The following is a 15,678-nucleotide window of genomic DNA, read 5'->3' on the forward strand; positions in this document are numbered from 1 at the left end:
GGACGATGGGGCAGTGAGATGCAACCAACACCTGAAGCCCGACCCAGGCACGAGCGGTCAGCACAGCAGGCGCAGGACACCTGGACGGGTGCGTTTCCTCTTCTGGAAACCCTCAGGAGCAGGGAATTCTCACGGGGATCCAGGGCGGGGAACCTCTGTCCCGAGAGACTGCTGACTCTGGGTGTGGCAGTTGGCAAATGATATTCATCGTCCCCATTGTTTCCAAAGAAGGCCAGAAAGGTTAGCTGATGTTTTCTTGGCAGGCGGGGAATACGCAGAATCCGATGAGGTAAGAAGGGCGTGGGGCCCGCCAAAGTGACGAAACACCGCAGTAACTAAAGCCGCAACGCAGCTGGAGTTCTCCTTGGGAAACTCAGCCTGGTGCCGGCTGCCCGCTGGGCCGCGCCACGGCGCTTACCAGCCTGTGCCAGCTCGGTGGGGGCCAGTCCTTGCTAGCCCAAGGAGACCGGACGCGCCTTTTCTCCTGCAACTTGCTAGTCGCCAGCGCTGCAACCTTGCCGATGACTCAGTGGTTTCCTGTGCTTTCAGCTTCACCCACCCGTCTGCACCTGCCCCCGCCCCTTCTCCAGCCCCTCCTGTCCTCCCCGCTTCCCCCACACCCACACCCCCCGGTCTCCGTGCTGCACCGCTGGTCCCCGGGGAGCTGTGGGCGCACCTGGCGCCGTGGGCGCCCGGGGCACTCAGCGCTGGTGCTGTCCACGCTGCGTGGCGCGCAGCTGCCGGCGCGCGCGCCCTCCCCGAAACACTCCAAGTGGAGTGGCTTGCCGAGCGCCCCGCGCACCACATTATCCAATTGCTTCCCGTTTTACTCGCAGGCTGGGAGCGGAGAGAGCCTGAGCTGTCCCTGCCAACCCTCAAGGGGAGGAGTGGGTGCGGACGCGGAGGGCGAGACTCGCTCCCGGCTCCGGCGCGTGTGCGGCCCCCGGCCCCGGGCGAGCAGCGCCGGCGAGCCCAGCTGAGCAGCGGCGCCCCGCCGCCCCGAGCCCCGGCGATGGAGTGAGTATCCCCGCGCCGCGCGCGCCGCGCTCCGCCTGCATCCCCGCTCGGCGCGTTGCCATGGCGACCGAGGCAGCCAGCCGCCGCATCCGGGGCCCGCTCCCCCGGTCCCTGTCCGGGATGGGTGTTTCATTTCAGTCCGCGGCGTCCGCCCCGGGCTCGTCCCCCTCGCCGCAGCCGCGGTGGCGGGAGCGCAGGGGCTGGACGCGGCGGGATGCGCGGTTTGGATCTACTGGTACCCACCCCGGGTATCTTCCCCTCCCTGGGCCAGAAGAGCCGGCTGGGGGCGGCTCAGAGGAAAATGTTGCATGGGAGGAAAGACACATTTTCCACTTGCCCATCCCTGCCGCACGCTCGCTTGGGCTTCTCGGGAGTTGGCTGCAATAGCCGTGACTTCCGATCCCTCACCGTGTCAGCGTTATTGGACTGCAGTTAGGAAAAAAAAAAAATTAAATGAAGGGGAGGAGGGTGACTGCGGATCGGAAGCAAATGTGGTTGGGTGTGAAGCGTGTAATGGAAGGATGATGAGTTACCGGGGAATGTGAGCCCGAGCTGCAGTGTCCTGGCTACCAGAGTCCCCCCAAATAATGGATTTGTACCTGGGGTAATTAAGACATGAGACGAATGTAGGAGAAGCAGCCCGGGGTTGAATGACAGCGTTTGACACTGTGGGCACAGCCCCGGAGGAGCTGGGAAGAGAGGGCATGAAGCAAGAGGGGAGTTAACAGAATACAGGCCCCAGTGGGGGTTCAACGGAGGGTTTTTCTTTCCTCTGTCTCTGTGTCCCTGCCTTGCTCTTTGGTCACTGCTGACTGTGCTGCAGGGCCCGTCTGAAAGGTGGCAGGCACCAAGAAAGGGTCAGTTCTGGAGCCAGTTTATCAGTCCCTGCTTACTCGGTCAGCTTCTTTTCCCACGGTTCCTCACTGACATTGAGGCTGGATGAAATCATATTTCAGCCTGGAGAGAGAGTCCAGTTTTCAGGTACCACGGACCTTCATGCCAAACTCAATAAACCCTAGATGCAGCTTTAATCCTCCCCTGCATATCTGATCGTGTGCATGCAACTTAATCGTCCCCAGCAAGCCTGCTAAAGCAGAAGTGAAAGATGGTGCTGCATTTTTTTTGGGGGGGGGCGGGGGAGGAGGAGAGGGGGAGGGATGAGAGTTGTAGATTTCAGCCCCTTGCTTGGCGGCTGGTACTAGTGTTACTGCTTTTCCAGACACCCATAAAATATCTCTGAGTCTCAGCAGCCCAGTTTGTACAATGGAGATAAAATGTCCTAAGTGTAGGGAGATCAGATAATATTTCTGTCTCTTCGCCTCTCCTAAAGGGCTTTATTAATTGTAAAGTACATGCAAATTGAAGGAACTGTGCCGTGATTAAGGCTCTGCAGTCAGTAATCTGGATTTGAGTCCTTAACCTCTTGCTGAATGGCATCCATCTCGCTGGGCCTCATTTTTCCTATCTGAATAAAAATGAATAATGACAAAAATATGTTTCGTGGAGTTTTATGATCATTTACACATTTAAAATATATGAGGTTGTTTTTCCTTAGCTTCCAGGCTTTATTTCAAATTATATAATTTCTGCTTCAGCGAGCAAACATAAAAATTTCAAAGCAAGTCGTACAACCTGAGTTCAGTAAGTATCAATAAATAATACCTATTATCTATTATTATTACTGTGAGCTTTGGCATCCTCCATTAATATTTTATTGGGTCTCAAATTGACAGAGAATTTTGCCCCACTCTCAATTTGTAAAGAAGCACTACACCCCAACTAAGAGGAACTGTTTTCCAGATACCCTTTAGATATGAAGAATCAACCACAAAAGACAGCATAGGCCTTTTGGGTACATAGGCCAGACACAAGGCAGTGTAGACTGCAACTCATTCTTCATTACCCATTTCTTAGACATGGAAACTGTCATTTTTGCAACATCAGTTGTGAGCTAGTCATTCCACTGTAGAGGGCTCAAGCACACCCTGATTGTTGGGATATTTTATCTTATTTCATTTTCATTTCATTTCATCATCCTGTTATTCGTCGATTGCCTCGAGCAGGCCCCAGTAACGTCTCTTTCATCCTAGCCCTGAGATTATATTCAGGGCTCTTTAGGAGAATGAGACCCATATTTTATCTTACAGCTTTTCATAATACTCTAATGTATAATTTATTTTTTCCAGACTTAGAACTTAGTTGCTCATTAATTGTGGAAGAACATATAGTATCTGTATATTACTTCCCTAGACCTTCCTCCCACGTCTTCCCCATCCTTCAGCTACGGGTTTATTTTAAATCTACTTCTATCCCACCTGGCAGTTCTTGTGAACAGCATTCTTGCTCACTCTCCACAGGATCCAAACTGCTGCCTCCCTCAGTTTCTTTCTCCCCAAATAACTGGACCCAGGTCTTCCTATTCCTGTTTCACTTTCCAGAATTTTGCTACCTTCCCTTTAGCTGCTTGAATTTCTGTTTTATGTGTTCTCTGCCTTGCTTTCTTTGCTTTCTGAATATGAGTAGCTTAAAAAAAAGAAACCTCTCCTCAGGGCTGGAGCAATAGCATAGCGGGTAGGGCATTTGCCTTGCAGGCGGCTGACCCGGGTTTGATTCCCAGCATCCCATATGGTCCCCCAAGCACCGCCAGGAGTAATTCCTGAGTGCATGAACCAGGAGTAACCCTTGTGCATCGCCGGGTGTGACCCAAAAAGAAAAAACAAAACAAACAAACAAAAAACCAACCTCTCCTCCTCTATTAAAATATCACTTTTTTCTCTCCTATAATATGTCATATGAAATTTCCCACACACCAAATCCCATTCTCAATCTATACCTTACCCAAATCTCACACTAGTGACAAACTATCATGAATATCAATAAGTTAGGGACTCAGTTCTCCTTACAGTGCTTACAACAATGTTTATGACAAAGATAGAAAAAAATGTCTTTTTTAGAATTTAGCCAGCGCATGTTTATTGATAATAATACTGGCCAACGAACAGTCATGTTTTTTCTCATCATCTGGAGTTCGTAGTTTAATGAAAGGATAGATATTCAAACAGTTTACACAGTGAATATATAAATATAAAGTGCATTAAGTGCCACAAAGACAAAGAACAAAGACAAAAAAGACAGGGAGGGGAAATAGTTTAGATCTGGGTTTCTTCAACTTTTTCCATGTGTGACATCTTTTCTTTTGAGAAATGCAACTCTGGAGAGTGCTTCCAGAAGCATCTTGAATTCACTGATTTTGAATTAATTTTTGCCATCGCATATCCAGAAATCTTTTATTGTTGCCAAACTGATTTTGTTTCTGGTCATGTTTAGTGGTACACAGAGGCTACTCCAGGCTTGATGTTTAAGGATCACTTATGGGGGTGCTTGGGGATGATGTGGAGCCGAGGATTGAATCCTGTCCTCCTGCATGCCAGTAGCAGCACACCTCTTGCAGTTAGAAGACCCTCTCTGGAGCTGGAAGCCACGGTTAAAGAAGCTAGGGGGTTTTTCAGGCAGCTTAATCAGTGTCTGAATAAATAGCAGAACTCCTACATAAAAAAAAAGAACTAGGGGGTTAGATCAGGGGACCAGGGAAACATCTCTGTCATTTTGATATGAAGCATGAGGTGAGTAAAAGATGAGTAGAAGTGGGCCAGGTGAAGAGTAGGGGGAAGAAAGTGGGGAGAGCTGGAATGTTGGACTTACCTCCGGAGTGAGGATAAGGTGGTTCAAAGTGAGGCCATGGGAGCCATGAGGATTGTGTGTGAGGGTTGATGATAATTATTTGTGTTTATAAATCCTAAAAATAAAAAATTAGAAAAAAACTATGATCTTTCAGAAGATGCTTAAAATATATCTATCACACAACAGTTTATTCATGAGCATTATTGGTTTTAGCAAAATTGGGGCATCTTTTCTTTAAGATAAAAAATCAAGATAGCAAGCAAAGAAGGTCCAAACTAATTAAATTTTACACTTTTTCTTATTGAATGTGGTCAGAGTATAGAGAGGGGTAGGGGAGTTAGCTTAGAGACCAAGGGCACTTGCCTTGCATGTATGGTAACCCTAGTTTGGTCTGCATGGCCCCCTGTACCTTGGATATTCTGAGCACCACAGGGTATAACTCTGATGACTCCCAAGCACCACTGGGTATACTCTGGTGGCTCTGTGCAACTATGGGTTGGCTTTGATGTCCTTAGCATTACTGGTCTTGAGCAGCATTGCATTGCCAAGCCCTAGCATTGAACTGTCTGCCTTGTGGCACCAGTATTACTGGGAGTGACCATGAGACTTTCTCATCATAGATTTGGATTCCCTGCCACCTTCAAGGCACAGAATACTATAGATCATAGAAAACTTACTTTACTATTGATAGTCCTTATCACACTATACTATTAGAAATCAGAAGGGAAAGTGGCATCACACTCTTTATAATGCCATCATTCTTGTGGATGCATTAAGTATCAGGCAGTGGCAGATTCTTGGCTGCCCTCCTTATTGGATTGGTATGAGATATGCTTGTGGGAAAAATAATCAATACACATGGCTACTAATTTGAGACAATATATATAGGTTGCCAACTGTGCAAACATTGTGCCTCTCAAAATGCTGGTAATGGCTTCACAATGAATCTGATAGGACTTGACATTCCCTATGACCTGTCAAATACTTGATTTTTACATGAATTTAGCTTCACAGTTCTAAAGCTTCCAGAGATTACAGAGCAATGAAGCTAAAGTTTGGTTTTCTTTCTCTCTCTTTCTTTCTTTCTTTCTTTCTTTCTTTCTTTCTTTCTTTCTTTCTTTCTTTCTTTCTTTCTTTCTCTCTCCTCCCTCCCTCCCTCCCTCCCTCCCTCCCTCCCTCCCTCCCTCCCTCCCTCCCTCCCTTCCCTCCTTCCTTTCTGTCTTTCTTTCTCTCTGTCTTTCCGTCCCTCTCTCCCTCCCTTCCCTCCCTCCCCTCCCCTCCCCTCCCCTTCCTCCTCCCTCCCTCCCTCCCTCCTTCCCTCCCTCCCTCCCTCCCTTCCCTCCTTCCCTTCCCTCCCTCCCTCCCTCCCTCTTTCTTTTTTCCTTTGTTTTTTTGGGGGGTTGTACTTACTGATTCCCTGGGCTTACTCCTGATCCTGTTCTCAGACTTCATGTCTCACAGGCTTAAGCAACCATATGGGGTGCCAGCGATAGAATCTCGGTTAGTTATGTGCATGATAAGTGACTTATTTACTGTACTATCTCCAGTTCCCAAAATTTTAGTTTGCAAATGGGAACATTTTGGTTCATGTAGGGACAGATGTGGTAGAGATATTGACTCAGATGACTTTCTGTTTTGAGACACTCTCCTCCAGGTGTGGACTGTCTTAGACCACTCCTGGTGATAAGTGGTCTGGAAGAAGGGGTTCAGATACTTTGGCTTATAGATTTTGGAGGCCACCATAGCTATACCTGGCAATGCTTGGAGGATTATGTGTATAGAGGATTGAACTTGGGCCTTGTATAAGCAAGCCATCTATTCTAGTCCTTTGAGCTGTCTCCCTGACTCTTGATTTTTGATTCTTAGAATACATTTTATTATTTGTCCATATTTTCAGAAAAAATTTATTGCATTTTTTTCTGTGTACTAAGAATTATGGTAGATACTGGTGATAAACATTGGTCAAACATCATTGATACTGTCTTCAACTGCTTTACAGTATAGTCTTCATGTGTCTGGTGAAGTGTAATCTTAAAACATTTTGGTGCTTGCCACTCAATGCCTCTTTTGCAAACCACAGAACCACAGGAGAGAGAGAACCACAGGAGAGAGAGAACAAAAGGGAGTGCCCTGCCACAGAGGCAGGGTGGGATGGGGGGATGGGGAGGTGGGAGGGATACTGGGATTAGTGGTGGTGGAGAATGGGCACTGGTGGAGGGATGGGTACTCGATCATTGTATAACTGAAACCCAAGCACAAAAATTTGTAAGTCTACAACTATACCTCATGGTGTTTCACTAATAAAAATTGAAAAAAAACACAATAAAACATTTTGGTGCTGAGTCTATGCATGGGGTGAAGCACCAGTACTCAAAATGTACCATTTCATATGTTCAGTACATTGTAGGCATCAAGTAAGTATTAAGTATCTTAATTCTCATGATGAAGTTAATATACAAATTTAACATAATCCAGATGTGATAGAAGTTTATAAAGTAAACTTCCTATTTTCTTATTGTTTTACCCAAGTCTCAGTTTCTTAGAGGTCATTCCATGATCAGGTTGGAAGTATCCTTTTCAAATAGTGTTCCGTACAAACTCTAGAGCTTGTTTGTACATAGGTCTAAATACTTTCTTCTGCACAAGTAAAATAGTACCCTATATGTTATGCTCTAGCATGCTACTTTCAGTTAAAACATGGTAAATTATTTTATATTTATACATAATATACATATGTATATATACATATATTTTGGGGGGGATATGGTTCATCGGGCTGAAGTGATAGCACAGCGGTAGGGTGTTTGCCTTGCGCACAGCCAGCCTGGCCGAACTGGATTCGATTCCTCCACCCCTCTCGGAGAGCCTGGCAAGCTACTGAGAGTATTCAATATGCCAAACACAGTAACAAGAAGTCTCACAATGGAGACGTTACTGGGCCTGCTCGAGCAAATCGATGAACAACGGGAGGACAGTGTTTGTTTTTGTTATGGTTCATCAGTCATCTTTGATGAGGACCTTGATTTAGCTACATTTTCCTCTTCCTATTATAAGCAGTACTACTACAAATATCCTGTACATCTTGAAAATATTATTTTCCAGAAATGGGATTGCTGGATGAATTAATATTACACATTTTATTAGATACTGACAAAGTGCCTCAGAAATGTTGTATACTTTATATCAGCACCAGTAACATTTGTAACAGTTTCCCCAACAGTATTTGACAAGCACTGCCCACATGATATATTTATATCTGACTAGTTGAACTTTATGTAATCAGTCTGTGAGTGGTCACAGTCTGTGCTTTTTTCCTCACAGATAAATCCCCTTACTGAGGCCCATTTGGGCTGCTGGTCAGTTTTTCTGACAGTAGGAGGAAGCCATAAATATGAGCAGTTACCTTAAGTCCAGAAGATACAACTTTTACAAAGGCAAAATGTAAAATAATTCATTAATATCTCATTAATTGTACATAATGATAAAGTAGAGTTATTTTTAGGGGGTGTTTGGCCACACCTTGCAATGCAAGGCCACACCAATTCTACCACCAGCGTCAACCTCTCTCCATCAATGTTTCCAGTTACCTCCCACCCCCCAGGACTTTTTGATGGCTCTGTATTCAGGCAGAATTCTTGGTGGTACTCTGGGACCATATGTGGTACCAGAGATTGAATCGGAGTTGATTGCCTGCGAGGAAAGCACCTCAACCTAAACAACAAACTATTCTAACTATGAGAAAATATTTCCCTAAAAAACTGAAAATATCCCCTATTCATGGAATTTTCATCTCATAGAGGATATATGATGCATATCTGCAGGGCTGTGTCCAGTCTGATATTAATATTAGGAACTGCTAAATGCTAAGAATAAAAATAAAGCCTATCAGAAGACTTTGGGTGGTAGTCTACAGGGAGGGTTATTTTTTTTCCTTCTTAAATTTTTATTAGTGAAACACCATGAGGTACAGTTGTAGACTTACAAAGTTTTGTGCTTGGGTTTCAGTTATACAATGATCGAGTACCCATCCCACCACCAGTGCCCATTTTCCACCACCACGAGTCCCAGTATCCCTCCCACCCCCCACCCCCACCCCCACATCCCACCCTGCCTCTGTGGCAGGGCATTCCCTTTTGTTATCTTTCTCATTTTTAGTGCTGTGTTTTGCAAAAGAGACATTGAGTGGCAATCTTGTTTGGTCTTTAGTCTACTCTCATCACGCATTTCCCATCCTGAGAGGAAGGGGAGGGTTATTTTTTGATAGAGTAACAGGAAACAGGTTTCTGAGGTAGTAAGTATGAAAGGAGACTGGAAAAGAGTGAGGAGGTGAGTCATACAGACTCAGCAGAGGCAGGAACATCCTAAGGCAGGAACACAATTTACGGGCTTTGTGTTAGTTATTCTTGAGCCAAAGTTATTCTCGAGTCATTATCACCACCAGTCCTTCCATCTATGAAATTCTCTTTCCCAGACATTTTGTCTTGATTTGTGTGGAGTTGGAAGCTTTATTTTCAAAAGACCCCAAGAACATTCAAAATATTGTTATGTTGCTCCTATGAGTGAACAGTATCCTGTGTGTAAAGGTATAGAATTATGTCCTCCTCATACTATGAGCATCCACCACCCAGATCCTCCAAATTCCAGTAGGCAGGGGTCACACCCACCAACTGGCCCCCGGCGCCATGTAATCCCATCAATGGCCAAGACCCAGAGACTATAAAACCCAGCTCCCAGAAGAGAACAGCGCAGAGTCTCCTGCACCCGTGCCTGGCTGTCCTTACCGGGGCCCCTTGGAGGGAGCGGGTTGAGTTTCCCTCCCTGCCCCGACCAGGGCTCTGGCAGCCAAAGACCTCCAGAATCAGCCACCACCATGCTGAGACCACTCTCCACACACATGAAGGTACCATCAGAGGAACAAAGGCATGCGGGTCCCGGGATTGAGATCTCCAAGCCTGCTCGGATTGGGGCTGAGCATCCTCCACCCAGATCCTCCAAATTCCAGTAGGCAGGGGTCACACCCACCAACTGGCCCCCTGGCGCCGTGTAATCCCATCAACGGCCAAGACCCAGAGACTATAAAACCCAGCTCCCGGAAGCACGCGGCCACATTTGTGGCCGCGCGACATCTTATTATGACATCTTATTATCTCATTCCTACTTTGGACAAATTGGCAGGCTACCGAATGTAACCTGCTCACACGGCAGAGTCTGGCAAACTCCCCATGGTGTACTCAATATGCCAAATATCAGTAACAATGCTGGGTCTCATTCTCCTAACTCTGAAAGAGCCTTGAATATGGCAATTTTTTTTTTCCCCTTTATTTTATTTTATTTTTTTTAAAGTTGTAGATTTACAATTTTTTGTGCTTTGGTTTCAATTATACAATGATCAGATACCCATCCCTCCACCAGTGCCCATTTTCCACCACCATGGATAATATCCCTCCCACCCCCATCCCCCCATCCCCCCGTCTCTGTGGCAGGGCAATCCCCTGTGTTCTCTCTCTCCTTTTGGGTGTTGTGGTCTGCAAAAGAGGCATTGAGTGGCAAACATGTTCAGTCCATAGTCTACTTTCGACATGCATCTCCCCTCCTGGGAGGATCCTCCAAACATCCTTTATTTGGTGCTCCCTTCTCTATCTGAATAGCCCTTTCCTCTAGGATACCCGGCTGGCCTCTAAGTTATGGAGTAATCCTCCTGGTGCTGATCTCAGCTATTCTTGGGTATTAATCTCATACTTTGTTACTTTATATCCCCCAGATGAATGCAATCTTTCTATGTCTATCCCTCTCTTTCTGACTCATTTCGCTTAGCATGATACTTTCCATATTGTACCACTTGTATGTAAATTTCATGACTTCATCTTTTCTAAGAGCTACATAGTACTCCATTGTGTAGATGTACCAAAGTTTCTTTAACCAGTCATCTGTTCTTGGGCATTCAGGTTTCTTCCAGTTTCTGGCTATTGTAAAGAGGGCTGCAATGAACAAACAAGTGCAGATGTCACTTCGACTATACATTTTTGCCTCTCTGGGATATATTCCCAGGAGTGGTATTGCTGGGTCAAATGGGAGCTCAATTTCTAATTTTTTGAGAATCGTCCATACTGTTTTCCAGAAGGGCTGAACCAGTGGACATTCCCACCAACAGTGAAGGAGTGTCCCTTTCTCGCCACATCCACGCCAGCATCGGTTGCTTTTGTTCTTTTGAATTTGGGCCAGTCTCTGAGGTGTGAGATGGTATCTCATTGTGGTTTTGATCTGCATCTCCCTGATGATTAATGATGTAGAGCATTTTCTCATGTGCTTTTTTGCCATTCGGATTTCTTCTTTGAGAAAGTTTCTGTTCATTTCATTGCCCCATTTTTGGATGGGGTTGGATGTTTTCTTCTTGTGGAGTTTAACCAGTATTTTGTATATCCTGGATATCAACCCCTTGTCAGATGTGTATTCGGTGAATATCCTTTCCCATTCTGTAGACTGTCTTTGTATTTTGGTCACTGTTTCTTTGGAGGTGCAGAAGCTTCTTAGTTTAAGATAGTCCCATTTATCTATCTCTGTTTTCACTTGCTCGGCCAGTGGCGTGGCATCTTTGAAGATACCATTAGCTTCAATGTCATGGAGGGTTTTGCCAACTTTATCTTCAATGTACCTTATGGTTTCTGGTCTGATGTTGAGGTCTTTAATCCATTTTGATCTTACTTTTGTACATGGTGTTAGGCAGAGTTCTGAGCCTATTTTTTTGCATGTAGCCGTCCAGTGATGCCAACACAATTTATTAAAGAGGCTTTCCTTACTCCACTTCACATTACTTGCACCTTTATCAAAGATTAGATGAGCATATGATTGAGGAGAGATGTCAGTGTATTCAACCCTGTTCCATTGGTCTGCAGTTCTGCCTTTGTTCCAGTACCATGCTGTTTTAATTATTACTGCTTTGTAGTACAATTTGAAGTTCGGGAGGTTGATTCCTCCCATTTTCTTTTTCCCAAGAATTGCTTTAGCTATTCGTGGGGGCTTATTGTTCGAATATGGCAATTTTTAAAAAATCTCAGGGCTAGGACGAAGGAGACGTTACTGGGGCCTGCTCGAGGCAATTGACGAATAACAGGATGGTCGTGATCATACTATGAAACCTTGTTCCGTTGTATTCTGGAATTGACAGTTGCTCTTGAAAAGCCTGATACATAGCCTGATTATCCCCTCCTTCTCTCCCTTCCCCTTCCCACTCTTACAATTTTGTGTTTTTCTTGGTGCTGATAGAATTATTTTTAAACATGAAAGTTTAGTACATTTTCTGTGATATTTCTCACTGGAAGACATTGTGTCAGTTTCCTAGAAAATAGTATGTCCTTCTAATCGGAGGTTTCATGTTTTCTTTTACTTTTAGCCTTGTGGCTTTCAATTAAAAATGTATTTGTTCTGCTGTCTACTACAGTTACACTTATTAATCACCATCCCCTATAAATCTTTAGAATTGCTTTAACTTACCCGATTTTCCCATGCATTTTGTTTTATTTTTAAGTCTAGCCTCTAGGCAGTATTTATCATTCTTTTCCTGACTGTGGTTCCCTAGTCAGCCTTATTTCCATCTTGTGTCCCCACACCCCCCACCTCAGTAAGTAGCCCTGATTGTTGTGCCCTAATTCCCCCCATGATTCCCTTGAAATATTATGGAAGCCCTTGGGGGTCATATGGGTTCTGACTGAAAAAATATTGGCCTAGGCAAAACAATTGAATCTGATTAAAAATTTTTTTAGCTAGAATAGCACAGCAGGTAGGGCATTTGCCTTGCACGTGGAGCAATAGCACAGCAATAAGGCGTTTGCCTTGCACACAGCCAATATGGCCTACCCGAGTTCGATTCCTCCGCCCCTCTTGGAGAGCCTGGCAAGCTACCGAGAGTATCTCGCCCGCACGGCAGAGCCTGGCAAGCTACCAGTGTCGTATTCAATATGCCAAACACAGTAACAACAAGTCTCACAATGGAGATGTTACTGGGACCGCTTGAGCAAATCGATGAACAACAGGAGGACCGTGACCGTGACCATGACTGTGGCCGACCCAGGTTTCATTCCTTGGTCCCTCTCGGAGAGCCTGGCAAGCTACCAAGAGTATCTTGCTTGCACGGCAAAGCCTGGCAAGCTACCCGTGACATATTTGATATGCCAAAAAGAGCAACAAGTCTCACAATTTGTTGTGAGACATTACTGATGTCTGCTTGAGCAAATTGATGAACAGTGGGAGGACAGTTCTACAGGACAGTGCTACAGAAAAAGTTTTTATGAAGGGATTGTGATTTACAGAGTTATTCATAGGAGTCCCCGGCAGACAATATTCCAACACCAATTCTACCACCAGTGTCAACCTCCCTCCATCAATGTTTCCAGTTACCTCCCACCCCCCAGCCTGCCTCATTGACGGGAACTTCGTTAAGTTTGGTTATTATAGTTTGGGTCTCCTGCTTTACAGGATTGGCTCTGTGGCTTAGATATATCCATAGACCACACCTCTAAACCAACTAAATGTGCCCTCAAACCCTGGTATCTGTTCCTGTTACCTTCCCTGTGTCTCTTCTTGGCAGTATTTACTTAGTTCTTACTTAGCTTAAAATAGCTTTCATTTCTGTGCAGGTTTAGTTGTTATCTTCAATTTATTTTATGACTCTGTGCCAGCTTAAATTCATACTTATCTTTAAGAGACAATTCATGCTTCCTTCAATTTCTTTGACTGTACAGATATTTTATTTAAAAATCCCTTCCTCCCTCCCTTGCATGCTTCCTCCCTCCATCCCATCCTTTCTCCCTTCCTTACACCTGGTAGTGTTTAGGGCTTAGTTCTGGATCTGCCCTCAGAGATCACTCCTGGCATGTCTCAGAGGACCATATGGGGGCCAGGGACCAAGCCTAGATCATCATATGCCAAACAAGCACCCTATTCTCTCCATATATTTCTTGTATCATTTTCCTTATAATATTCTTTTGCATTATATACTTCTACTTACCTTATTTTGTAAATATTTTATTTAAAAATAATTAGTCAGATGGGATTATGCATTTTGACAGCTTCACATTTATTATTTATTTTCAGTTAGAGGTAATTCTGTTCAAACCTGCAATTGACCTAAGAATAAGTGCTGGTAGGGATAGAGGCACATTTAGAACAAATAGTGACTTTATTTTTATTTATTTATTTTTATGTAGGAGTAGTGCTACTTACTCATCCACTGATAAGCTGATTGAATTATGCATGAACTCCACCTTACTTTTTTTTCCCCGATATTTTATAATTTTATTTATTGAATCACCATGAGAGCAGTTACAAAGCTTTTGGGTCTAAGTCTTGGTCATACAATGAAACACACGTACCTTCACCAGTGCCCATTCTCCACCACCAAAAACCCCAGTATACCCCCATCCCACAGCCTTCCCCTACCTGTGGGGCAAATGATTTCCACATTACTTTCTCTCTACTTTGATCACATTCAACATTTCGACACCAGACCCACCATTATTATTTAAGATTTTACCACAACACTCAGATCTGCTGAAAAGTAGACAATTATTTGTGTTCTATTGCTGGTTATGAATAACATATGATGTCACGTGGCTGCAGTAGGGTCATGTGATTTTGAAATTCCAAAATTTTAACACTTAAATCTGGAGGGATTTCTGCCAAAAGCCACTGGGTTTCGAGATTTGCTCCTGAGTCTCTGGAATCATGGCCATTAAGCAGCTTGATCAGGAGCCAAAGAGGCCATTCGTGGGTGATGACATGGGGTCTCGTTGGAGAGGGGAGGACAGGCCCGGCTCCACCCCCGTCCCATGAGACCCAACAAGTTTCGTCACTGCAGGCCCAAGCCTGACTGTTCAATGGCCTCTGGAGGATGATGGCCACTGAGCCGCCAAGGGAGAAGCAGGTGAAGGGACAGCACCCTTTCCCCCCTGGGGTGGCCCGGGGACAGTAACATATTGCGTGGTCCAGACACATTTCTGCCAAAAGCCGCTGGGTTTCGAGATTTGTTTCTGAGTCTCTGGGATCAAGGCCGGCAAGCAGCTTGATCAGGAGCCAGAGAGGTCATTCATGGGCAATGATTTGGGGTCTCGTTGGGGTGGGGAGGACAGGCCCGGCTCCACACCAATCCTGTGAAGCCCAAAATGTCTCGTCACTGCGGGCCCAGACCTGACTGTCCAGTGGCCTCTGGAGGATGATGGCCACTGAGCCGCCAAGGGGGATCAGGTGGAGGGACAACACCCTTTCCCCTCTGGGGTGGCCTGGCGACAGTAACCTACTGCAGGGTCCGGACACATTTCTGCCAAAAGCTGCTGGGTTTCGAGATCTGTTTCTGAATCTCTGGGATCATGGCCATTAAACGGTTCGATTAGGAAGCAGAGAGGCCTTGCCTCCAATTATATAGCTGAGCCAGAGGTGGTTTGTGGGTGTGTCTCCCACATACCTAACTTTTGGCCATTTACTTTCTTGGTAAACTTTGCCCCAAGTTTTTGGGGTCTGGCCAAAGTCACAGCAGCAATTTTGGGGTATCTGGAAGTCTGAAGGCGCCATCAGGCTGCTGATGCACTCGCCTCACAGGTACAGATTGACCTGCTGGCGGCACCAGACCCCCACAAATAGTGACTTTAGACTGAAATATTTTAGCTCATAGAATGTGTTCTTAGAATAAAATGTCTTGTATTGACTGCTTGCTCAATGTATTATGTGTACAACTGACTCTGTGTGTGTGTGTGTGTGTGTGTGTGTGTATGTGTATGTGTGTGTATTTTGGGGAGGGATAGACAGATATTTCGTGCTTATTTATCACTTCCTTGACTCTTAGCACCTACTAATGACAGGAAAGGGGAGTAATCTACTCTGATAATTGTTACTTTCCTTTTTTCCCCCTACTTCTCTTACATTCAAACTTGTCCTCATGTTAAGTTTTTTTTTTCTTTTTTAAGGCAAGGGGGTGGCCACACCTGGCTG

At 45.1% G+C, this 15,678-nt stretch overlaps 1 protein-coding gene across 5 annotated transcripts in view; it reads left to right on the top strand.

The window, feature by feature from the left end:
• The first annotated feature begins 727 nt into the window (after window positions 1-727).
• Window positions 728-15,678, top strand: part of PALM2AKAP2 (PALM2 and AKAP2 fusion) — a 524,226-nt gene continuing 509,275 nt past the window's right edge. For 2 of the 5 annotated variants that reach the window (XM_056117283.1, XM_056117286.1), the window contains exon 1: window positions 747-1,017. In XM_056117283.1, the coding sequence (XP_055973258.1) occupies window positions 1,013-1,017 (5 nt within the window). In that variant the 5' untranslated portion in view covers window positions 747-1,012. Of the gene's footprint in view, window positions 1,018-15,678 lie in introns of all 5 variants that reach the window. The other 3 variants (XM_056117284.1, XM_056117282.1, XM_056117281.1) reach the window with 3 other exon arrangements.

This window comes from Sorex fumeus, unplaced genomic scaffold (assembly GCF_029834395.1).
Source record: "Sorex fumeus unplaced genomic scaffold, SorFum_2.1 ptg000034l, whole genome shotgun sequence".
Lineage (NCBI taxonomy): Eukaryota > Metazoa > Chordata > Mammalia > Eulipotyphla > Soricidae > Sorex > Sorex fumeus.